The 27,252-nt window shown below is 38.2% G+C and overlaps 1 protein-coding gene across 11 annotated transcripts in view; it reads right to left on the reverse strand.

Moving 5' to 3' along the window:
- The window catches only part of ELMO1 (engulfment and cell motility 1), a 536,034-nt gene that overhangs the window by 278,752 nt on the left and 230,030 nt on the right, over nucleotides 1-27,252 (reverse strand). For all 11 annotated transcript variants that reach the window (XM_087947669.1, XM_087947675.1, XM_087947674.1 and 8 more), the window contains 2 exons: nucleotides 10,552-10,651; nucleotides 8,769-8,920 (listed from right to left, as the gene is read on the reverse strand). In XM_087947669.1, coding sequence (XP_087803795.1) covers nucleotides 8,769-8,920; nucleotides 10,552-10,651 — 252 coding nt within the window. The remainder of the gene's footprint in view (nucleotides 1-8,768; nucleotides 8,921-10,551; nucleotides 10,652-27,252) is intronic.

The following is a 27,252-nucleotide window of genomic DNA, read 5'->3' on the forward strand; positions in this document are numbered from 1 at the left end:
ATACCACTTTCTGACGACTGTGTTGACCAAATACACTGCTGAAAAAAATAAAGGAAACACAAAAATAAGACATCCTAGATCTGAATGAATGAAATATTCTTATTAAATACTTTGTTCATTACATAGTTGAATGTGCTGACAACACAATCACACAAAAATTATCAATGGAAATCAAATTTAGCAACCCATGGAGGTCTGGATTTGGAGTTACACTCAAAATTAAAGTGGAAAAAAACACTACAGGCTGATCCAACTTTGATGTAATGTCCTTAAAACAAGTCAAAATGGGGCTCAGTAGTGTGTGTGGCCTCCACATGCCTGTATGACCTCCCTACAATGCCTGGGCATGCTCCTGATGAGGTGGCGGATGGTCTCCTAAGGGATCTCCTCCCACACCTGGACTAAAGCATCCCCCAACTCCTGGACAGTCTGTGGTGCAACATGGCGTTGGTAGATGGAGCGAGACATTATGTCCCAGATGTGCTCAATTGGATTCAGGTCTGGGAGCAGGCGGGCCAGTCCATAGCATCAATGCCTTCGTCTTGCAGGAGCTGCTGACACACTCCAGCCACATGAGGTCTAGCATTGTCTTGCATTAGGAGGAACCCAGGGCCACACCAGCATATGGTCTCACAAGGGGCCTGAGGATCTCATCTCATACCTAATGGCAGTCAGGCTACTTCTGGTGAGCTCATGGAGGGCTCCCTAAAGAAATGCCACCCCACACCATTACTGACCCACTGCCAAACTGGTCATGCTGGAGGATGTTGCAGGCAGCAGAACGTTCTCCACAGCGTCTCCAGATCCTGTCACATCTCTCACACGTGCTCAGTGTGAACCTGCTTTCATCTGTGAAGAGCACAGGGCGCCAGTGGAGAATTTGCCAATCTTGGTGTTCTCTGGCAAATGCCAAACGTCCTGCACGGTGTTGGGTTGTAAGCACAACCCCCACCTGTGGACGTCGGGCCCTCATACCACCCTCATGGAGTCTGTTTCTGACCGTTTGAGCAGCCACATGCACATTTGTGGCCCACTGGAGGTCATTTTGCAGGGGCTCTGGCAGTGCTCCTCCTGTCCCTCCTTGCACAAAGGCGGAGGTAGCGGTCCTGATGCTGGGTTGTTGCCCTCCTACGGCCTCGTCCACGTCTCCTGATGTGCTGGCTTGTCTCCTGGTAGCGCCTCCATGCTCTGGACACTACGCTGACAGACACAGCAAACCTTCTTGCCACAGCTCACATTGATGTGCCATCCTGGATGAGCTGCACTACCTGAGCCACTTGTGTGGGTTGTAGACTCCGTCTCATGCTACCACTAGAGTGAAAGCACCGCCAGCATTCAAAAGTGACAAAACCATCAGCCAGAAAGCATAGGAACTGAGAAGTGGTCTGTGGTCAATACCTGCAGAACCACTCCTTTATTGGGGATGTCTTGCTAACTGCCTATGCTTTCCACCTGTTGTTTATTCCATTTGCACAACAGCATGTGTAATTGATTGTCAATCAGTGTTGCTACCTAAGTGGACAGTTTGATTTCACAGAAGTGTGATTGACTTGGAGTTACATTGTGTTGTTTAAGTGTTCCCTTTATTTTTTTGAGCAGTGTATAATATACATTTCAGATGGTTGATACCTGAAGAAATAATAGTTACCTGGCAGGAAAAAAGAAACCGACTAGACTCATTTGACAAAGCAATGGACTTTTATGATGATTACTTTTATACAGAAGAACAGAAAATAAGAGGAGAAACAGTACACAAGGGCCAAGAAGTACCAACAACAGAAGGAAAAGATTTACAGAAATTTCAGAGTGAAAAGGAGAAAAAACGCCCAGAACAAGTAGGTGCAATAGCAAAAGAACCTAGAGAAATAAGAGTAACCAGGAGTATAAGACCTAGATATAAATAAAACAATGCAGGAGGAAGTAAAGCTAGTATCAGTCAATATTAATTAGTTGAAATCCCCCATGAAAAGGAAAAAATATTTTTAAGTTACAAAGATTAAAATTGGATATAATATTGCTCCAAGAAGTGCATATCAAGAAACAGCATTATAGGACTTCCAGTTTGCAGGGCTTTGGTGGCAGGCAGGAAACCGCAATCGTGCGAGTTTCTGCCTGGGCTCGCCGCTGGAGCGTCCCGAGCTAGCTGGCTTCGGGGCTAAGCCACCCCATAGAGGTGGTGAAGAGGGGGGAGATCGCCAGCAGGGTCGAGGAAAGCCGCATCTTTCCTCCTCAGCTGGCCAAACTCCCTTTCCTGAAGGCGGTAAGAGCGGTGGTCAGAAATGGCCACCTTAAAGAAGCACTCAACCGGAAAAGAAAGTGCAGGAGAAAGAAAAGAAGTGAAAGTTTTGGCTGACCGGGATAAAAAGCAACAACTAAGGTACCCTGGAACTTAAATTTTATAAAAGATAATATTGCTCCCAAAGAAGAATCGGAAGCAGCGAAAGAAAGTGAAAAGGGAAAGGTTTTTTTTTCTTCACTCTCCTTCCTCGCATTGACAACGAACTGAGCTGAATAAGAAATCGGAAAATCTGCTTTGGCACCAATAGGTAATTAAGCTGAAAATAAAATTTGCCAAAGGGACAATAAAGAGTTCTGGACACTAAAAAAATTTTTTTTGTTATAAGCAGGAAGGGAGAGGAAAAGAATAAGGGCAGGATTTGGAAGGAGGAGACTGCTTGGAATTTAAAAGAATTTAAAGTTAAATCTCAATAAGACTTCTAAAGGATACATTTTAACCGGAACTTTGTAACTAAATAGTAACCCCAGGAAGAGAAAGTGAAAAAAGTGTAAAGTGTGTATTTGGATTGCTTGGTGACTTTGGGATTTTTGGAAATTATATTTCAATGACTAAAAACAATCGGGTGGTTGTTTAAAAAATTATACAATGGCATTACTTTTTGATGAATTGAAAATGGAATTTAAAAAATATAAAGAAGAGGCACCAGAAGGGAAGGGCTCCCTTGGCTCCGTTTTTCAATTCTTAGAAATGGCGATTTGCGTCTACAAGAAACAACAAGAAAAGACTGCGCAACAAGAAGATTGGGATAAAGAAGAAGCCATCTTTAATGAACAAGTAACTATCTGGGGAAGAAAGAGGAAAGGGGGGAAAGAGAATGGAGAATTTAAGACTTAAAAAAACAGCCAAAAAAGGGGAAAATAATGTGAAAAGTGGATATAATGTTGGAAAGCAACAGAAGAGGGGAATACAGAAGAGGGAAATAGAGGTGGAGAGACAGGGGGGTAAAAAGAGGAGAGAGAAGAAGAAAGCTAAGAAGGAAGAGAAGTTGCAAAGGTTTGGAGCAAGATGTAAAGAAACAGGACTTATTCAGAGATAATGGGTGAAAATTTAATTGAAAAAGGGATTCTGTAAAGGTACATAAGATTGTATTGTTATATTTGTAATAGAAATAATGTTAGAAAATTGGAAACAACATATGATTAAAAAGTGGGATAAAATACTTAGTGTAATTTAGTAAAACTTTTGTGAACAAAATAAATGAAATAAAATAAACGAGAGAATTGAATTAGGAAGGAACGGAAACATTTTAATTACTCAATGTTTTATAAAAAATAAGTGAAGTGGTGGGGAATTAACTATGGAAAGTTTATAAGTGTTCCCATAGAAGTATGATACTTATTTGAAAAGTAATGTTAAGATTTAAATGAATATTAATATTAATGATAGAATTGAATTGGTATGGATTGTTGTTTTAATTATATTATATATTTATAATTTTTTCTTCTTTCAAAATACAGTGTGTAGTTTTAGAATGTACCAAGCAGAATCCGAACGGAAGTTATGTATTATATTAAGTGTTATAATTTTAGGGGAAAGATATAAAGGCGTCATACTCCAATCAGTGATTACAGGAGAAATTTTGTTTTGAGAAAAGATAATAGACAGTGGAAACAGGACAGACAAAGAATATAATTACAATGATTTGAATTGAGATGAGATAAATTAAATTAAATTAAGAAAGTTAAGAGAGGGGAGAAGCTATATAGAAAATGTAGAATAGTAATAAGATATGGAATGGAATATAAAAATGAGCATGGATTTGAATTAGTGTCTGTACGAAGAGATGTAACTCGGGATCATGCTGCTTTCAAAAAAGATGTTTTATGTTTTGTTTGTTTATGTTTGTCTTTAAAAACCAATAAAATTTTCAAAAAAAAGAGAAAAGATTATAACTTATTTGAAAATCCCAAACTGGGGAAATTATTTTACTCACTATCACAACAGAAAAAAAAGAGGGGTGGTAATATAAGAGGGGTGGTAATGAGACAATAAACTCTAAACAAATCTTTAAAGATGGAAGAAGGAAGGGTCTTAATGCTGGAGATGACCCTAAACCAAAAATGGACATTCTTGATTGCTATATATGCACCAAACAAAGTACAAGAAGAATTTTATAAAAAAAACTTCACAAAAAGAAACTCAAAACAGAATATGAAAACATCTGTGTTATGGGAGATTTTAACACAATAATTGATACAGAATTGGATTATAAAAGTAGTAAAATAAATAAGAGAACAAGAAGAACCCTACCTAGAACTTTTACTAAAATAATAGAAGAATTATCAATGCAAGACATTTGGAGAGAAATGAATCCAGGAAAAAAAGCAGTATACATTCTATTCTAACATGCATCAATCTTGGTCCAGAATAGACATAATTGGTTTACTCTGGACTTGAGTGGGAATGTGCAAGAGATAGAGGATAGAAACAAATCTATGGGCCGATCACAATCCAGTTAAAATTAGCTAGAAAGGACATAAAAGGAAAGTAAGATGGACTTTAAACCAATCTATAATGAAAGACAAAGAATTTATAAGTATGATAGGGAAAAAATGGAGTTCTTCCTTAAAGAAAATAGAAAAGAGGATACCTCGTTACAGAATGTGTGCAACACAGCAAAAACAGTTATTAGAGGATTAGTCATATCCTATATAGCAAAGAAAAACAAGCAAAGGAAACAGTATCAAAAGACTCTAGAATAAGAATATAAAAGACTTGAAATAGAGTTACAAAAGGAACCACACAAGATAGGCCTAAAAAACCAAATGGAGTTGATTAAACTTAAACTAAATGTTATGGGGAAAGATGAGCTGGCACAACAAATAAAAAGAACAAAACAAAACTTTTTTGAAAATGCTAATAAACCTGATAGTTAGCTTACAGATTGAAGAAAGAAAAAAAGAAGTGGATAAGTAAATTGCAGGACGAGGAAGGTACATTACAATGCTGAATGGAAAATAAAAAAAGACATAATACATGATTTCTACAAGAAGCTATACAATTATGAAAAAATACCAGAGGAAAAAATAACAAACTATTTGGAAAATGCCAATTTACCAAAAATTCCAGAAACAATGAAGAATATGTTGAATGAAAAAATATAATTGGCAGAATTAACAGGGGCAATTTAAAGACAAAAAAAACAATAAAACTCCAATAAAATGGTCTACCAGTAGAAATCTACGAAGAACTACAAGATACTTTGAGTTTGTCAATGTTAGAGATGTATAATGAAGCCCTACTAGAAGGCAAAATATTGGATACATGGACAGAGGCCTACATTACTTTGATACCAAAAGAAGATTCAGACTTAATACAAATAAAGACCTATAGACCAATTTTGCCACTAAACACAGACTACAAAATATTTGCTTCAATAATTGCTGAAAGATTAAAAAGATTTCTAACTGAGTTTATACGCTCTGATCAAAATGGATTTTTACCCAAGAGACAAATCAGAAACAATGTTAGAATAATCTTGGACACATTAGAGTACTATGAAATGCACAATGAAAAACAATTAGCTCTAATTTTATTGGATGCTCAGAAAGCATTTGATAATATTAATTGGTAATTTATGCTCCAACAACTGAAATATGTGGATTTTGGTGAAAAATTCACAAATATGATAAAAGAATTTACACACAACACAGAAAGCTAAGGTGATGGTGAATGGAAATGTGACAGAAAGCTTCAATATTAAAAAAAAAAAAAAAAGGAACGAGACAAGGCTGTCCACTATCTCCATTATTATTTATCTTAACCTTAGAAGTCTTAACCAGAAACATTAGACAGGACCCAGAAATAAAAGGAATGGAAATTAAAAAAGAAAACTATAAACCACAAGCATTCGCCAACGACTTGGTCTTCATATTAGAACCATTAGAAACAGGTCCAAAACTGATAGAGAAAATTGAGAAATGTGGAGAGGTGGCAGGGATGAAAATAAACTAAAGTGATAGTTAAAAATAAAAAACAAAGAAGACACAGAATACTATTTGATATGGAATAGATTTTACGAATAGTTAGAGACAAGAGGTAGAAATTAGATGAAGAAAGACAATGATTTTTTGCACCAAAAATAGAGATGGTTTATAATTATAAAATTATATATATATATGTGTGTGTGTGTGTGTGTGTGTGTATGTATGTATGTATGTATGTATATGTATCTATACATATATGTATATATATATATATGTATGTATGTATGTATATATATATATATATATATGTATGTATGTATGTATGTATGTATGTATGTATATATATATGTATGTGGATCTTTAGTTATTAAGGTTTTCTCCCGCGTAAGATTGGAAGTATCTAGAGCAGCGTTTCGATGAAGTTTCATTCATCATCTTCAAGCTTGTGTCTTCAGCTCTGTGCTTCTCAGTGCTGAGTTCTGAGTGCTCAGTGCTCAGTTCTGAGAAGCACAGAGCTGAAGACACAAGCCTGAAGATGATGATGAGACTTCATTGAAACGTTGCCTAGATACTTGCCAATCTTACGCGAGAAACCCGAGCAACCAAAGATCCCATATACAACATCTCACGAGAACCTCAGAAAACATATATATATATATGTATGTATGTATGTATGTATGTATGTATGTATATGTATATGTATATGTATATGTATATGTAAATTTAAATCTGAAACCACTGTAAAAGTCTGACTCACAGACGAACACTATACAGAAGCCTGATGATGGCAGATGAGATTCTGCTGAAACGTTGGGTTTGGCATTGAGATTTGAGCCTGCTTTAATGGGAGATGCAGATGTGAGCCAGGAGGATGAGGAAGTGTCAGAATCATCATCCTCTCCCAAACCTTCCACATCAATTATGCCTCAGGTGTCAGCAGCTGATCCACAGAACGTGCCAGAGTCTTTGAGTGATGATCAAACTGACGAATGTTGGGTTGATGCAAGGACTAGACGTAGGCTGAGATGTCAAGCACAAATTGAAAGGAAACATCAAATCAGAGACTAATTAGAGAGACTGACACGCCCCTTCAAGGAATATAAGGAGGCGTGTTAGCTAGAGATCCTTGTTCGGGTCAAACTTCGTTAATTACATTCGCAGTTTGGAAGAAGCCTTCTGTTTGCCTTTCGGATTTGATTTATCGTGCTGCTCGTTATCTGGGTTCGTAGACAGCTTCTGGGAAAGCTGCCAACGACGACTACAGAGGAAAGTTAACTCTGTTGTTCCTGATATTGTTTGTTCGTGCTTTTTCCTTTGGACATTTGGACTCTCACCTTGTGGCCACAGGTGAGACAGAATATACACACACACACATAAATAAAAAGGGAATTTATCAAATTTGCAGATGACATAAGCTGGCAGGAATAGCCAACACCCCAGAAGACTAGCTCAGGATCCAAAAAGATCTTGACAGACTTGAACAATGGGCCCTCTCCAACAAAATGAAATTTAATGTGGAAAAAATCAAGGTTTTACATCTAGGCAGGAAAACTTGTACATGTACATGGGCCCAGATTAGGTGAAACCTGCCTCAAAAACAGTTACTGCGAGAGTGACCTTGGAGTCCTAGTGAAAGATCATTTAAACATGAACTAGCTAGCAGTGTGTGACAGCAGCCAAAAAAGCTAATATAATCCTTGGTTGTAATAAACAGAGGCATAGAATCAGAATCACATAAAGTATTGATACCACTTTATAAATCCTTAACATGACCATACCCGGAATACTTTATCCAGTTTTGATTGTATTACAAAAAAGATATTGAGACTTTGGAAAAAGTGTAAAGAAGAGCAACTAAGTTTAGAGAAAAGAAGGACTAGGAGTGACATGATAGCAATATTTGAGAGGCTGCCACAAAGAAGAGGAGGTCAACTTATTTTCTAAAGCACCAGAAGGCAAGACAAGAAACAGATAATAGATAATCAGAGTTGGAAGGGACCTTGTAGATATGGATGGAAACTAATCAAGGAAAGAAGCAACCTGGAATTCCTAACAGTGAGAACAATTAACCAGTGGAACAGCTTCCTTTCAGAAGTTGTACTATAGGTGCTTCATCACTGGAGGTTTTTAAGAAAAGACTGGACAGCAAACTGTCTAAAATGGTATAAGTCTCCTGCTTGAGCAGGGGATTGGACTAGAACCCTTCTAGCTCTATTCTGATTGAATTTAATAAAGTGCATGGAGACACCAACAGGAGAAATGTCTCAGGCAGAAAATTGATATTAGTTAGACTTCCCTCCCAATCAAGCACCTGGTCTTTTTTTTAAATCAGCATTTAATTCTTCATGTTAAAAAAATTAACATTTTACACTTTAATTGCTAATTGTTCATTTGAAAATCAAGGGAGGAGCTAGATCTTTATTAAATTTTGATCCTGGAAAAGTTTTAATACAGTTTATATGTTTTTATACTAGTACCTTTACTTGTTTCTAATCTGAAGTTTTCCCAGACAAAAACAAGAAGGAAAGTAAAAGAAAACTTACCCTTGTAGATGTGGAATTAATTGCCCAATTGTTATCTCTTGTGCCACTTTCTGATACAGATCATGACCATTCAGCACCATTGATTCTAAAATGGCTAATGATCTTTGTAGTATAGCAATATCATTTTGGAACTTGCTCACATAACTTGCAATCTATGAATAAATCACAATGTTTCTGTAAATCCAGAGTGAAACAAATCCTCCAACAAACTCAACATAATGTGAACATAATATTAATGTCCTGATTATCCTGCTGTGTTAGCAGACTACTCATTTGCAGACATAACCCATAACTACTTCAAACGGAGGGATATCTATATTTCTCTGCAACAACCATCCTCACAACTGTTTTCCTCCAATTTTCCAGATAGGAAATAGCCAGGTGTGCTATTTCCTATCTGGAAAATTGCCAGGATTTCTCTTTTTAACTGAGTAAGATGACTATGATAATTGCCTGCATGGGCACCTTAGATGTCATGAAACAGCTACTATAATAGAAGTTGAAAGAGACACTGGGTATAGAAACTTAGTCCAATGAATATAATATCTATGTCAACCCTAGATTAATACTGTACCAATTATATATGTTATACTTTTCATGGTTACATTCCAGGATTTCACTGTTTCCATTGTTTTTTCAAACACATGGGGAGAAAAAAAATCCTTTCAGTGCAGCACAGTTCCAATATCATTCAGAATTTGTTTTATATGTGAGCTTAGGTTCATAACCTCATTTTATCCTCATGAACACTCTATAAATAACTTACATACAGGATTTCTGCACAGGTTCATCCATCAAACATCATGCAGTCCCTGAATCGGGGTGGGATTCAAATTTTTAAACAACCAGTTCTGTGGGGGTGGCTAGGTGGGGGTGGCCATGTGATTTGGTGGGTGTGGCTTTTTTGCAGCACCCCTCCCCATCTTTTTGCCTCCTGGGCCTCAGGGAAGCCTCCTGGGGGGCGTTTTGCTCCCAGAAGGCTTCCCTAGGGCCCAGGAAGGCAAAAAAACGGAGCATGGGGAGGGAGCATAGCTCCCCTCCGTGCTCCTTTTTGCCTCCTGGGCGTAAGGGAAGCCTCCTGGGTGAAGCAGTAAGACAGCGAGGGGGATTCCAGCACAACTGATCGTTGGGAGTGAAGAAAAAAAAGAAATACCTAAAAGGGTGAATGGGCAGGGGAGAATGCAGTCATCGATGTTGGACATGCGTGCAATGTCAGGCATGTGCGATAAAGACTGACTGCGTGGGGAGGGTGGGCAGAGAGGGGTGGGGCCAGCCAGGAGCATGATTTGCCAGTTCTCCAAACTGTGCAGAATCGTAACAACTGGTTCTATCGAACCGGTCTGAACCAGTAGAATCCCACCCCGCCCTGAATATAAATCAAAACTTGGATGCAAACTTATCATTATAGCAGTATCTCTAATCAAACTAGTTTTTAATATCTATGAACTGAACTAATATCTAGAAATCATGTATTGGTTTACATCATACTAGGTTGTAAAAGAGACTGTTTGGTGTTGTTTTAACATGCTGTGTGAATCAGGTTACAGTATTAGAAGTAATAAACCACAGCATTACATACTTCATGAATCAAACTAGTTATCGTTTATACATTAGATGATGATTAAGGAAGCTAATTTAGCACAATGTGTAAACCCAGTCATTTATCTATTTATTTTGTATGTGCCACCCATTCTTTACTTTTTATGTAAATGAGACAGACACAAATATAAAATGAGGCTGTCACCATACCAATTTGCATATTAGTAATAAACATAAACATTACCTTTTTTATGAAAGCCACAGAGAAAGTATCCCAAGATACAATTCCATGATCCATCAGCTCAACAAATGCTGTCAATGTATACGATAACATGTCTCCAAAGCTGAAACATACATAAGACACAGTAGTAATGGAGGGACCATAAAAGGGAAATATGAAGCTTTGGGGTGAGGAACAACAAAGCAAGACTATGCAAAAGAGTAGAAGCAGAATAAAATGAAGGCTGTCAAGCAAAGTAGCATCAAAATAATATTATATCGAAATCAATATTCTACTAATGAGAAGAAATGGAGAATCTTTAATAGAAAAAGGCTATGTACCACATTAATTCTTCTCCATTAAAAGACATGTGTAAGGTAGAAATAAAACAAATTTTTCAGTAAAGCTGTATATATTTGGGCAACTAATGTCCATTCCAGTGATGGGATTCAAAAATTTTTACTACCGGTTCTGTGGGCGTGGCTTGGTGGGCATGGCAGGGGAAGGATACTGTAAAATCTCTAGTCAGAGGTGGTATTTGCCGGTTCTCTGAACTACTCAAAATTTCCGTTGCCGGTTCTCCAGAACTGGTCAGAACCTGCGGAATACCACCTCTAGCCATTTCTGAAATAGATCAGAGGTCTTACCTCATATGAATGCCATCTCTCTTTCAGCCTTATCTATGAATAAATCTTAAATCAAGACTAGTTTTCAGCAAACTTTTAACTAGACTTTTAAAACCATTTTTAAACTTTTAAATAAAATGCCTAATTATAGTGATAGCTTGGTACTCATTGTTAATTGGCTCTGGGAAGTGTGATAAATTCCCAAAAGGATGAATATCAAACAAATTTTCCAAATAAGGAATAATGTAGTTAGTGACAAGGCAGCCAACACTGACAAGTTTTAGCTTATGCATTGAGTACCAAACAAGTGATGAGTACTGGGACAAATTTTTCAAATCAAAATGAGCCAAGTTTCAAATCTGATGAGTTTCAAAGCAGTTTTGATTATCTAGGTACAACTGTATAGCCAGTGTTGTGAAAAACCTTAAAATATCTAGTTGGCAGAAAACAGAAAACTCATGTGAGAAAAGAGAGAGCATAATTGAGTTCTCAATTATAATTAAGCGACAAGCCAAATTTCAATTGCAGATTATGTCCTGCTATACTGGTTTGAGCACTACCAATTATTTCTATTGCAAATGATTAAGGGGACTAGTTTGACTCCGAGATTATTACCTTAAAAACATTACTTTATTTAGCAAATCTAGTCTAAATTTGGACACAAGTCTGCATTTATAGAATTCTGTTGTACAAACTGCTTTCTTTCCTGTCCTGCTCTTCAAAAACTAATTAGCCACTGCCTAGCCTCTGATAAATACACACACCATGATAATTTAAGTCACTAAAGCCAACAGTCAAAAAGAAACACTAAGAATCAATCAAGAAAAAGTCATCCTGATCAATGAATGAATCAATGCACTATCTGCATAATAACTTACATTATGTCATATTAGTTATTCAAAATGTTAACATTTCATCTGATGAGTAATTTCAGTTTTTTAACTAGAGTCACTGTATATATTATCAGACACTGAAATTCTGAAAAAGGATTATTCCAATGCTGAGTCAAATATTGCTATGTGTACACACACACACACACACACACACACACAGAGAGAGAGAGAGAGAGAGAGAGAGAGAGAGAGAGAGAGAGAGAGAGAGAGAATATCTAATTAAGTCCAAGTTCTATGAACAGAGATTGATTTCAGCCTTACTGCCATTTAACTATGTAATATAAAGAACAGTACTATTTTTCATATGCAATTGTACTCAGTGCACTTTTCAAACTGTGAAACCAGATATCTTTAACTGGACTCATGTAGAACATGAAAAAATGACTTAATATCTTTCATTTTAAGGATTATTTCTCCCTCACAGTATAATATTTCCCTCTTTCCTGGTTCATATAAATCTGTCATTAAATCAAAATTCAGCAGACCATTCTTTACTATGAAACTACAAATGAACAGGAAGGAAATCACTCGTCAAGGTACAGCAAAACTATGAGTTGGTCCCAGAGAGAGCTGCCTTTACATGCATTCAACTACAAAAGTTATGTGTAGGCCATGCCACAGATGTGTAAGAGGGTTGTTATTTTGAATATTTAATATTTTCACATTCTTTAAAAGAAATGTAACATGGAAGCAAAAAGGAACAGGAATGAAAAAGATGTTTCTTGCAGGCCAAATAATAGGTTAGCATAATCATGAGAATGATTATTTTTACATTCATTGCTCTAGCTTCCAATTAATATCAAAGAACAATAAAAAGTGATAGCTTTTACCTATAAAATTATTTATTATTGAATTCCTCATTACCTCCAAGATGATATCCTTTGAGTGGAACTGACTTGTCTGGTCTTTTGTTCAGAGTTTTGCATAAAGTTGGGGTGAGGAGAAAAGATAATATTTTCTGTTTGGTTCTGTCCCTTACTGCTATTCTATATTACAAAATCCACAGCAGTCTTCTTACAGTTGGGCAGTATATAAAATTTGTAAATTAGTAAATAAGTAAGTAAGCTGCTTCACAGAGTCAACAAAATCTATTCTAGTATTATGCTTCATGCCAAATTTCAAATTTGAAATCTATCAGGCCACTGGAAGAAAACTCAAAGAAACTGTAATGTAGGACATATCTTTTTGGCATCATTGCTATGGCAACAGAGAAAAGACAGGTGAATGTAATAGCCGTAGCTTGAAACTTTTTTCCAATATTATTTTTAGTTCTTTCATATCAAATATAGTTTGGTGATGGCTTAAATAAATAAGAACATTTCATTTTTCTCTCACTAGATGTCATTGTAGTACCAGAAAAAATTGAGGGTAAGTGAAGAAAAAACATTGCAAATACTGAGACAAAGAAATATCCCAAGCCACATTTCAAAGAATATTAATTTATTGGTGAACCAGGCTTAGGAACATAGACATAAATACAGTAGAATTTGCTTTAATGACATATGCAGAAAATGACACATAAATTCAAATTATACAGTATGTTTCAATCCAGTATATTTCAGTCCAGATAAATATGAATTTGGTTAAGGATAAGTTAAGTTTAGAATTCATTACATATGTCTCCGTCAGACATATCTAGACATTCTGCATTCTGGAATGAACCTCTGATATCCCAGAACTATCAACTCTTAACATCTTTATATAAGTCTTCAAAATTTGAGTTGACTAACAGGGAAATAACAAGAAAGTCACTAACAAGAAAAGTTCATTTGGGTTGTCCAATAATCTTGAACCACCATTACCACTGAGATGACACTGTAGAAGCCAGACCTAGGCCAAACCTATTTACATGGCAATATTTGCTACATGATATGAGTGAGTTGCTCTGCTTGTGAATGTTCCTACCAAAATTATAAAAAGCTACCTTATAGCTTCAATGATTTGCTCTCAAGTCCAGTGTGAGTTTTTTAATTTGAAGTGGCCCCCAAAGCTCTCCCATTACCTAGTAACTTTTATATTGTTCAAGATTTATCACCATGTAAGTCACCCTGGATGGGAAAGTCACCCTGGATGGGTGGTAAAGGCAGAGGGATACTTCGGTGATCGTGAGGAGAGTCTCCTCGACTGACCTGAAGAAAACCCCTCCATCCGAACTAAAAAGAGAACCGCCAGCATGGCTGAATCGAAGCCGGGAAGGCAGCTGAGACGGAAGTGAAAAACAAAGGAAAGATCTTGTAACAGCGTGCTTAGTCTTGGTAAGAATCACCCCAATTTCTGCAGTGGAATTTTCCTTGGAAAGTGGGACTCAAAGGAGGAAATTAGCTGCAATTAACGATGGGGAGTGACTGTCAGATTTAGTAAAGAAAAAAAGATATTGCAGCTAGAAGTAACTTTAAAAGTAAAGGACAGATTGGATTGGTTAACCCAAATTTCTGGACTGTATTTTTACTACTACTAAACTTAAAGAACTTTGGGAAACTATTGGAAAACAATCTTATTCAGAGACATATTGATTGTAGTTAAAGTGTTTTAATTCAGCGAGTTTTGCTCTCTTTCAATAATCCAGTGTGCTTTCAAACATCCTGTTACAGCCTATTGTTTACAGCGTAATAGCGGCAGCCATTGGAGCAATAAATTCCTCCCATCCAGTAAATAACAGCTGCTAGTAAAACAATTAACCCTTTCCTTGCAGACTCTCAATACTACCTCATTACTTTAATCAAACACTGATTAATTCATTACCTCAAAACTTACAACTTTTCTACCTCATTACCTATATCAATGATTAGATAATCAATTTCTATAAAATAATTTAATGGTTTCATTGATTTATTGTTTTAATTGATTAGTGTGATTAGAGTGTTTAGTGCAAATGGTGTGATTACTGATTAGTTTAAAAGATCAAGATTCATGTAATTTAATTGATTAGTAAAATTAGTGATTTAGTGAATTTAATTGAACTGTGTGATTAATGATTAGTGTAATTAATTGATTAGCGATTAGTGTAATTAATTGATTAGCAATTAGTGTAATTAATTGATTAGGCTGATTGTTACTTAGCAAAATTATTTGACTAGAGAGATTATTGCAATTGATTGATTGGTGTGATATTGATTACCCAAAATTGTTTCATTAAGTAATTTAATCAACGTACCATCTTAACAAACCTACCATGCCAAGAAAAAAATCCAATGCCAAACCACAACCTAATGAGAAAGTAATCCCCACCAATGAACCACAAGACTCCTGCACATGCCTTAAATGCTATAAAACTCTAAAGGATAATAAAAATTCCATCAAATGTTCTCTATGTAACAAATACGCTCATCGTGACTGCTTGGGATTACCTGAGCAAATGATTCAATACCTAGAATCATCCAATGAGTTTCCATATCTCTGCAAATCATGCAGACCCAAACTGGATCTGTTTGAAAGAGTTGATACCATAGAAACACGAATAACATCCCTTGACACCATAGTAGCATCCCTGGACGCTTTAAAAGAAAGATTATCCAACCTTGAAAAAAAAGATACAACGCAAAAACCTGAACATCCAATAGCTACAAACCACATCTCTACCCAACAACCACAACCCAATCCACAACCCAATCCACAGAAAAACATAAATCAGACAAATAATGATATCCCAATCCTTATCAGAGAAGCTGTTGAGTGCGAACAGAAACGTCCAAATGCCATCTTATTTGGTCTAGAGGACATCAATGACAATGATGACATCACAACTGTCCGAAACATCAGTGATTATCAAGCATCAACCATCTCCCCTGATGAAATACTTGACATTTCCCGCATTGGCCAAGAACTCAAAAACAGAGACGGCTTTGTGGCCTCACGCTTCTGCAGGGTCATTTGCAAAAATGAATCAAGCAAATGTAAATTCATTTATACTATAAATTCACTCGCCAAAACCAACACCAGCCATAAGAACCTCCATTCTCACCCTGACCCAACCATACAGCAATGTGCCCACTCCTGTGTACTCCGCATAGAACTCAAAAACGTCTAGACAATGGAGAGAAGGACCTGTACATTGACCACCATGCTGACTGTATCAAAAGTAAGTCACATAACCCACAACTCAGCTTTAACCTTCAACCACAACCTTACTCCAACCAATCCACCATCACCCAAGACTAGGCACGCATGCCTCTAACTACCTCAATTCTGATAGGTCTACCTCAAGGCTGATAGGTCTGTAGTTTCCTGGATCTATTTTTCCCCTTTTTTGAAGATGGGAACTATATCTGCTCTTTTCCAGTCCTCTGGCAGTTTCCTGGTACTCCAGGATCTTTGAAAGATATAGTTCAGTGGTTCTGAGATCTCGTCTGCCAGTTCCTTCAGAATCCTGGAGTGTAATCCATCTGGTCCTGATGATTTGAACTTGTCTAGGGTAGACAGGTGTTCACTTACTATTTTCTTCCCTATTTTAATTTGTGTTCCTATTCTGTTTTTTGTGGTGCTGTTTTTGATAGGTTGGATTATTTTTTCCCTTTGTGTAAAGATAGATGCAAAAAACAAGTTAAGTAGTTCTGCTTTCTCCCTGTTGCTTGTCACCTTCTTGCCAATTTCTCCCAGCAATGGACCAATTGTTTTCTTGACTTTTTTTCTTGCTTTTAACATGTTGGAAGAAGCTTTTTTGTTATTTTTTTTACTTTTGTCGCAAGCCTTTGCTCATTGTGAGCCTTTTGTTTCCTCACTTTATCTTTTCATGTTCAGGCTATTTGCTGATATTCTGCCTTAGTTCTTTGCCCCTCTTTCCAGTTTTTATACTTGTCCTTTTTGTCTTTCAATTTGTCAGAGAGTTCTTTATGCAGCCTTGCTGGTTTCTTCTGAAAGCTATTATTTTTCTTCTTCATTGGTATTGTGCTAGACTGGGCTTTTATAATCTCACTTTTCAAAATTTCCCAAGCTTCTTGAGTTGTTTTCCCCTTGAGGATTCTCATCCATGGAATCCTTCCCCAGCTCTCTCTAAATTTATTGAAATTAGCTCTCTTAAAGTCCAAGACTCAAGTTTGACTTTGTCCTACTACATGTACTTGCATAATGTTGACTTCCAATATTGCATGATCACTTGCCCCCAAGGTTCCTGTAGCTTCAAGACCTTCTATCATTTCACCTCTGTTAGTGAGAATTAAGTCCAATAAGGCTGGATCCCCTTGTTCTCTTCTCTACTTTTTGGGAAACAAAGTTGTCTGCTAGGTTTGTTAGGAACCTGTTGGTTCTTCCAAGTTTCTGTTGGATCTTTAAGTTCAGTTAGGTTTCATTTCTAATTGCAAAGATCACAGAATCTTTTTCCTTCCCAATGTTTTGTATAGATATAGGAGAAAAACATATAATATATATATTGTCATTCTTAGAAAATGTATGAAAAAGCTTAGACTAGCTATTTTTCATATTAGATTTATGTAACAATCTGTAATATTGTAACAAACTATTTTTATTTATTTTATTTATTTATTTGATTTGTCAATCACTTACAAGGTAACAGATATAAGTATAAACATGACTAAGAATACAGGAAATGGGTACGTATAAATGGGGACAATAGGACAGGGACGGTAGGCACGATGGTGCACTTATTCACGCCCCTTACAGATCTCTTAGGAATGGGGTGAGGTCAATAGTGGTTAGTTTGACGTTAAAGGAGTGGGGGTTAGAGGATGTAACAACAGAGTCAGGTAGTGCATTCCAGGCATTGACCACTCTGTTGCTGAAGTCGTATTTTCTGCAATCAAGTTTGAAGTGGTTTACATTGAGTTTGTATCTGTTGTGTGCTCTTGTATTGTTGTGGTTGAAGCTGAAGTAGTCATTGACTGGTAGGACATTATAGCAGATAATTTTGTGTGCTACGCTTAAGTCTAACCGTAGGCGGCATAGTTCAAGGTTGTCCCAGCCCAAGATCTCAAGCCTGGTGATATAGGGTATTCTGTTGCGAGCAGAGGAGTGTAGTACTCTTCTCATGAAATACTTCTGGACTCGCTCGATTGTATTAATGTCTGATATACAGTGCGGATTCCAGACTGATGAACTGTATTCGAGTATTGGTCTGGAAAAAGTTTTGTATTCTCTAGTTAGCAATTCGATATTTCTGGAGGAGAAGCTTTGTAAGATTAGATTTACAACTCTTAATGCCTTTTTGGCAATGCTATTACAGTGAGCTTTGGCATTTAGGTCATTTGATATGAGAACTCCAAGGTCTTTGACAGAGTGAGGATCATCAATGAGGTCATATCCTCCTAGTTTGTATTTGGTGTACTGATTTTTTTTACCAATGTGTAGGACAGAGCATTTGTTGGTCGAGATTTGGAGTTGCCAGATGTTTGACCATTCAGATACATAATCAAGATCGCTTTGAAGGATAGTAGCATTGTCAGTGGTGTTGAATAGTTTTATGTCATCCGCAAAAAGGACACAGTTGCTTATAAAGTGATTACAAAGGTCATTTATATAGAGTATAAAGAGTGTGGGTCCTAGAACGCTGCCTTGGGGGACACCACTATTAACTGCATTTCAATTGCATTTCAAATTCCAAGAGGTTGGTGGGAGGAGCTGCTGGCTGCTTGTGAAGAGGCAGAGGGTGAGTACAAAGGAGAAAGATAGCGGCTCGCACATCTAATAGCATGCGAATTATATAACTATAAACCAAAAACACCAATAATGCATCAAAGATAATTAAAGATAATTTAAAAAGTTTCTTCCAACACATAAATAACAAGAAAAAAAATCAAGGAAACAGTAGGTCCACTAAAGAGGGAAGAGGGCAAGGAAGTAACAGGCAACAGAGAGAAAGCAGAACTGCTTGACTCATTCTTTGCATCGGTCTTCACGCAAAAAGAAACTATAGCTCAACCCATCATAACTGTTTTACATAACTGTAAAAGACAGACCAGGAAAAAAAGTTAAAATAAGGAAAAAAAATAGTAAGAGAACACCTGTCTGATCTTGATGAACACAAATCACCAGGGCCTGATGGATTACATCCCAGAGTTTTAAAGGAGCTGGCAGAGGTCATCTCAGAACCACTGCACTATATCTTTCAAAAATCCTAGAGCACCGGAGAACTACCAGAGGACTGGAAAAGAGCTGATGTGGTTCCCATCTTCAAAAAAGAAAAAAAAAAAACAGACCCAGGAAACTATAGACCAATCAGCCTAACATCAATACCCGGGAAGATACTGGAAAAGATAATTTAAAAAAATACCAGATCTGCCAACATCTAGAAACAAGTAAAATAATAACTAGCAGTCAGCATGGGTTTGTTAAGAACAGATCATGCCAAACCAATCTTATTTCATTCTTCAATATAGTGACTAAATTAGTAGGCCAGCAAAATACTGTGGACATTATATTTATATTTCAGCAAGGCATTCGACAAAGTAGACCACAACCTACTTCTTAGTAAGCTAGAAAAAAGTGGAATAGATAGCACCATCACCAGATGGACTCGCAATTGGCTGACAACCATACTCAATGAGTAGTCCTTAATGGGTCTGAATCTACATGGAGAGAAGTAAGCAGTGGAGTGCCACAAGGTTCCCCCTTAGGCCCAGTACTCTGCAATATCTTCATTAATGACTTAGATGAGGGAATAGAAGGGGAACTTACCAAATTTGCAGATGATACTAAGCTGGCAGGAATAGCTAACACCCAAGAAGATAGGCCCAGATGGGTCTTGACAGACTCGAACACTGGGCCGTATCTAACAAAATGAAATTCAATGTAGAGAAAAGTAAAGTCCTACACTTAGGCAAGAAAAACCAAAAGTACACATATAGACTGGGTGAAACCAGGCTCAATAGCAGTAACTATGAGAGGGATCTTGGCATCTTAGTGGACAATCAGCTAAATATGAGCCAGCAGTGTGCAGCAGCCCAAAAAGCTGATGCAATCCTAAGTTGTATTAACAGAGGGATACAACCAAGATCAAAGGAAGTACTAATACCACTCTATAAAGCCTTAGTAAGATCACACCTAGAGTACTGCATCCAGTTTTGTTCACCACATTATAAAAAAGATTTTGAGACTCTAGAAAAAGTACAGAGAAGAGCAACCAGGATGATTAGGGAGCTGAGGCTAAGGCATATGAAGAACAGTTACAGGAAATGGGTTTGGCTAGTCTAGTGAAGAGAAGAACTAGGGGAGACATGATAGCAGTCTTACAATATTTGAGGGGCTGCCAGGGAGAGGAAGGGGTCAAGCTATTTTCTAAAGCGCCTGTAGGCCAGACAAGGAATAATGGATGGAAACTGAACAAGGAGAGATTTAACCTGGAAATAAGGAGAAACTTTCTGACAGTGAGAACAATCAATCAATGGAACACCTTGCTCTCAGATGTTGTGGGAGCGCCATCACTTGAGACTTTCAAAAAGAGATTGGACTGCCACCTGTCAGAAATGGTGTAGGGTTTCCGCTTGGGCAGGGGGTTGGACTAGATGACCTACAAGGTCCCTTCCAACTCTGATTATCTGTTATCTGTTAATTGGAGCAGGGTTAGATATAGCGCTCCCTATTTTTACTATTTGTTGCCTGTTGCCTGGATTACGCAGTAATCCACATGTCTTTGGTCTACATTCACAGAATCTAATATGACTTTGGTCTACATTCACAGAAGGGAAAGAATGGTACATAGCCTTAAATTTATTAAGTGTTTTCTTTGCAACAATTACAATTGACCAAGCTATTATCTTGGTCTGTCTCTTTAAGTTCTGACTTTATGCTAGTTACATTTTAACCATTACAATAACCACAAGGGACTTTTTGCTAAAATGAAAAAAGTGAAATGATTATTTCTGGATTTGATACTGAAAATGAATTGAATAAAAAAACTACATGAATTTTTGTAATGTTTAAGAGGGAGAACAATGGGTTTGGCATTTTTTTTTCTGTTTTGTTGTGTGCGTGAGTATCTGTGTGTGTGTGTGTGTGTGTGTGTGTGTGTGTGTAAAAATCTATGTAAAATTCTTAATAAAAATTACATTAAAAACAACCAAAAGTAATAGGATACTATTATTCCAATTCCTAAATAAGATAAGAAAATGTAGAAAAAATACACTATATAAGTTATAGGAATGGCTTTTAAGACTGGATTGTTTCAAATATTATTGAAAGAGTATGACTATCCTTCTCCTATCACCCAGTCACTCACACATGTACCCCAATTTTTGTATAAGTATTTTTGTGTAATATTTTCCCATCTAGGATCATCTCAAAAACTAGGTATATCTATACTAGACTGCCTGGGCTTTAAAATAATCTTCTACCTGACTAATATCTAAAAAACGATGCTGGTAACTCCAGAAGGAGGGACTCATTGGTGGCATTTCAAAGTGGCTGCACCAAGACAGTTTCTGAAGAGCTTCTGTTATTGAACAAAGTCATCTTCAAATAAATAAGCATTGTTCTATAATCAGATAGGCATTATTATTATTATTATTATTAAATGATTGGGATTAATTTTATCTTATTGCTTTGTCATCTAGCAATGTGTTACTTTGCATTTTATTGCAGCTCTGTTGCAACAGTTACCACGTTTCTCCAACAATACGGCCTCCACCAATAGGAAGACCCAGCATGTTTTCTAGGCATAAAATGAAATTAAGCCCCTCCCCCCAAATTTAGGCCTAATTTAAAACATGCAAAATGTGGGGAAGGGTGGGGGGACTTGCCATTAGGAGCGCTCCGCGGGCAGCAATTCCTCGTCACCAGCCGCTCCAAATGTGGCGGCGGTGCTCCAAATGGCGGCAGCAGCTCCAAGCATGGAAGCGGCAGCTCCAAATGTGGCAGCGGAATGGGCAGAAGGGAAAGCAACAGCGGCAGGTGCCAAAGGTCTTGGGTCTGCAGCAAAGGTGTTTGGTGGGAGTAGGGGAGCTCTCTGCGCCGCCATGATCATCCGTTAGGAAGCGGCTGGTGGCGAGGCTGCCGCGAGAGCGCTCTGAGATGAGGATGAAAGGGGGGAGAATTAAGTCACCCCCGAAAAGACAGTCTAGCCATTTTTTCAGGGCTCAAAAAAAAAAAAAAAGGCCCGGCCTTATTTTATGAGAAACACGGTAGTTATGGTAGTAAGACAAGAACTACCTGAAATATGCATACTACTTGTCTTACTACTATAACTAAGCCCAGAATAATGGCAATAAATCACGCTGGTCATTAAGTGGGTCACCATGTGACCATGCTCAATTTAAAGATCTTTTTGTGTCAGTCATTAAGAGAACACTTGATTATAAAGTGAACATCACAGTTGTTAAGTGAACAATGTGGTCATGAACAAATTGTTTGCCCGCAAAGAACGTTTTTCCCAAAGATAGGAAGTAAATTTCAGACAAAAATGTTGTAAATTGCTGGGACACTGCAAAGTGGCAGTAAATGGGGGCCTATTGCCAGGCACCCAAAATAAAATCATGTTACTGTGTGGGCAATCACCAAAACTTCAAATCTAGGTTATAAGTAGCCCTGGGGACATCTGTCATAAGTCTGAATGGTCACTAAGTAACCAGTTGTGATTCAATGCACTGTATTTTGTATGTTATGTATTTTCACTTTGTAGCTCAGCAAGGCAATTAAGCAATTCAAAACAATCGTTTTTAAATCAAAAGAGAATGTCCTCTGATATCACTTTTCTTTCCTGTTTTTATTAAGGCATTCATCCATATAAACATGCAGATAAATGTTGACAAAAAAATCTTTGTATTTAATATATGCAACACAAAATGCTTTTTCATTGAGTGATGCCCTTACCACAGATCACAAGAATGTTGGAATTGCTTCCGAATTATATATGCTTTCTAAGCCCTCAAAATCTAAAATCTATAAACACTAAATTCATGAAGACTAGAACAATAATTCTAGAAAAATATTTTAATCAATATAAACCTTGTATTGACTTTTGAAAAATAATAAAACGGCTATTTTCTACTACCCTGTAATATCCTCTAAGCTCTTGGGAGCATTGAAACATGCAAGGTTGATTCAGGGTACATCTGCTGGACATCTAATTTGGTTTAACATATATTTATGGTAACTGGAAATAGTTGGAAATTCCAGTCCTCAGAAACCATACTTACTAACAAAATGAGTATATTCATTTGCTTGTCTCAGACTTAACCACTCCTTGTGAAACAATAGCTATACTTCTTCTGGCAATCTTGTCACAGATCTAATAAGACACAATTCTTTGACCTGCCCTCTAGCTTTGTATTTCATGTGTTGGCTTAGTCTGATGCTTTCCTGGATCCAGTTTCTTTTTCTTGCTCAATTCCGAACTGTTATACACAGTGGTGGGATTCATTTTTTTTTACTACCGGTTATGTGGGCGTGGCTTGGTAGGGCATGGCTTGGTGGGCGTTGCTATGTGGTCATGTGACTGGGTGGGCATGGCTATGTGGTCATGTGACTGGGTAGGCGTGGTCAATTTAGTAGTCCATTTTGCCAATTTAGCAGTCCATTAAACAATACACAGCAGCCTCCTTTTCTATTCTTTTTAATACTGCATGAAGTTTTTGCTCTAAGGTTTTTTTTACTAGTGGGTAGAGGTTGGCAATGCGTGGGGAAGGAAAGGCATGCTTTCCACAGGTCTCATGGCTATATTTAAAGGGCCAGCTAATGTCATTGGTGTTAAGAGATTCATTGGTGAGATGATAACTGCAGTGACAATTATAGTCATAAAATGGAACAAAACTCACTTACCAATTGTCTTGCTTAGCAACAGAAGCTTTGGATTCAATTGTGGTGTAAGTCAAAGACTCTACAGTAGGAATCTATTAGACCCATTTCAGGTTAACAGGTAGTATAAAAACACATTAAACTTTAATCTCATTTCATTTGACTGATGGGAGTAGCTAAACTGATGAAGAATGTTGTTAACTTGAAAGGGAGCTACCAGATTCCTGATATTTTGACTACCAGAGACAAACATGGTCTTTTCCAACAACATCTACAGCATGAATACACACTAAGTTCTTACTTTTACATCAAAACTTTGTAAAATGCACAGATCAAAAACTCTATAGAATTATAAAGGCAATACTTAAGATAAAGTGAACTTCATTAATGTGTCAGTGGCTATTTAAAGTACAGAGGGTATGTTGGAAGACAGCAACAAGTTCTTTCCACCAACATTCAAATTAAGAATGGAATATAAAATTAAATCTGAATGATAAAGTATAAATAAAAGTGAAAAAAGTAAAACTAAAAAGTAATAAAAGAAAATCTGGATAAAATATTTTGAAATCAGGTGGGGGTTTTTTAGCCTACCTACCTAAGTTTGGAAGCCAGATTATCTATCTATCTATCTATCTATCTATCTATCTATCTATCTATCTATCTATCTATCTATCTATCTATGAATCTAGGAATCTAGGAATCTATCTATCAATCTATCAATCTATCAATCAATCAATCTATCATCTATCTATCCATCCATCCATCCATCCATCCATCCATCCATCCATCCAGTTTGGAAGCCAGATTATACATAATACAGAATCTGAAATTTAGAAGACTGGAGTTCCCACCACTACATTCACGTGCATGGGCGAAAATTTTCATTGCAGTTTGCCCTTTGCTGCTGCTGCATAAATCTCATCCATGCCTATCAGATCAGGCTCCAGAGCAAACTCCCCCCCCACCCCAGGATAGTGACTGTCCAGTTACAGTGCCATGCACCCTGGATACACACACACACACACACACACACACACACACACACACACGCAATGGCCCATGCCTTTTGCACGGCCGACCACACAAAATGGTGCAAACTTACCACAAAGCAACCCATACAATAGGTACAATTCCCGGCCCTTCCTTTCCCCTCTCCCCCAGCCAAGTCTCTGGAATCCCCCATGCCGACAAGATCGTCTAATAGGGATGGGAATGCATCTCCCTGCTAGGCCCCTCACACTTCCCCCATGCGAACCCCACGGAGCTTAGGATGCAGCTCCCTTCCTCCTCGCCACGCACCGGCTCTTTTACCTGCTGATCTTCTGAGCAAAAAGAAAAGTGTGCCCCCACAATTGGATGCCTGCAGCCAGAGCTGGATTTTGAAAACACATGCCTGGGGTGGAGGAGCGGTCCTTCTTAACAAGCTCCAAACTGTTGCTGCTGTAGCAAGCCTCCTGTATGAGTGCTGGACATCCAGTACTCCTTCCCCTCGTCAGCCCGCGCTCCCCTCCCCATGCAGGAAAAGCCTGTACGTCCAGCACCCACAAGCCTTGGAGCTGTTTTGGAGCTTAGCGGGCTGCTCCTTCGCCCCAGGCATATGTTTTCAAGCGGCTCCTTTAAACTGCTCCAAGGCTGGCTTCCTCGTGAGCACTGGAAGTACCAGATTACCCATCGTCAGCCTGTGTTCCCCTCTCTCCAGGCACTTTAACCCACATGGGAAAAGCTGGTACTTCCAGTGCCCATGAGGAAGCCAGCCTTTGAGCAGTTTTGGAGCTTGACTGCTCCTCCGCCCCAGGCATGCATTTTCAAATGGCTACTTGAAAACGCACAGCTGGGGCGGAGGAGTAGTTCTCCTTTAAACTATTCAGAAGTATCAGCTTCCATCCCCCACATCAGCCCATGCTCCCCTCTCACTCCAGGCAATTTAACCCATGTGCATGGAGCGCTGGGGGGAATCGGTGCCTGCAGTGAGAGGGGAGCACGGGCTGAGTAGGCGGGGAAAACCCGGTACTTCCAGCACCCACGAGGAAGCCAGCCTTGGAGCAGTTTAAAGGAGGACCGCTCCTCCATCCCATGCGTTTTCAAGCAGCTGTTTCAAGCAACTCCAAAACTGGAAGAGAGATTCTTCCTTGTGCTGAGTATGACTCATTCTTTCCCCCCCAATTTTCTCCCCATCGCGATTCAACGTGGAGGTAGAAAATGGGGGATTTCCATTTGCCATTTTTCAGGCAGTTTTTCAGCCATTTTTGGGCCGTTTTTGAGCCAGGAAAACGGCTGAAGCTGCCGCCTTTGCCAGTGCGAGCAATTTCCAGCCACCGCTCTTTCCTGTCTGGAACTGAGCCAGCAGCGGCGGCTACAGGCTGTTCTTGCAGAAGAAGAAAGAGGCCGTCGTGGAGGAGAAAGCGAGATTGAGTAAGGGCCAGGGCCTCTAAAAGAGAAACAGGGCGATGTGTGGTTAAGGGCGAATGGACAGCATGCAGAAGGAGGCCCCAGGAAGACCAGAGCCAAGGACTGGCATGTCCCCCAACCCAAGGTGAATGGTGAGCGGGCAGCATATGGGCAGAGGCTCCAGGACAAGGTTGGAGCTGGGGAATAAGGCATCCTTGGGCCCCAACCTGAGGTGAAGGGCAAGCGGGTGGCATGCTTACCTTTGGTGAGCAGAGCGGGCGAGGCACAAACATTAGCTGGGCCACGTGGTGAAGGCAAGATATATCGGGTGGGGCAGAGGGGAGCATCCAGAATTTTTACCACCAGTTCGCCCAAATCGGCCCGAACTGGCTGAATCTCACCACTGGTTATACAGATACAGTTTCATGAAAAATTAAACCAAATTTGAGCCAAACATTATTACTTCTAACAATTATATCACAGTCTATTCTATTTTTTTCTCTATCTGACCAAACCACTTCAAATTATTTCTTTCATACTAATGACATGTCTTTCTTTAATCCATTTTCATTGAAATCAATTTTTTAAAATGTTTTTATCTATTAATTGTTTTACCACTCATGTCTTTGAAACCCCCTACTGGCTAGGTTAAAGTTAAAAATGTCTGAGGGAGGATGGACTAGATTTCAAATTAAAGTTACATCTTTCTTTATTTCATGTATCACTTGATCATGACTATCCATTTTTCTTGGGTATTCCATAAAGTTTTCTTCACTAATGCAATTTTGCAATAAGATATATGTGTGTGTGTGTGTGTGTGTGTATGTATATATATATATATATATATATATATATATATATATATATATATATATATATATATACACACACACACACACACACACACACACACACACACACACAGAGAGAGAGAGAGACACACACATACATACATTCATACACACACACACACACACACACACACACACACACGTTGTGGCTCCGATTCCCGAGCCTGTGCTGTCAGAGGAAGAGGACTTGGAAGATGAGGAGGAGGAACTGGGAATGCCTTCCTCCCCAGGACCTTCCTCTCTGGCAATGCCTTCCTCCCGATAATGCCTCAGGTTTCATCAGACAAC

This window comes from Notechis scutatus, chromosome Z, assembly GCF_049901735.1.
Source record: "Notechis scutatus isolate UNSWTSFEM ecotype Mainland chromosome Z, rNotScu1.2, whole genome shotgun sequence".
NCBI lineage: Eukaryota > Metazoa > Chordata > Lepidosauria > Squamata > Elapidae > Notechis > Notechis scutatus.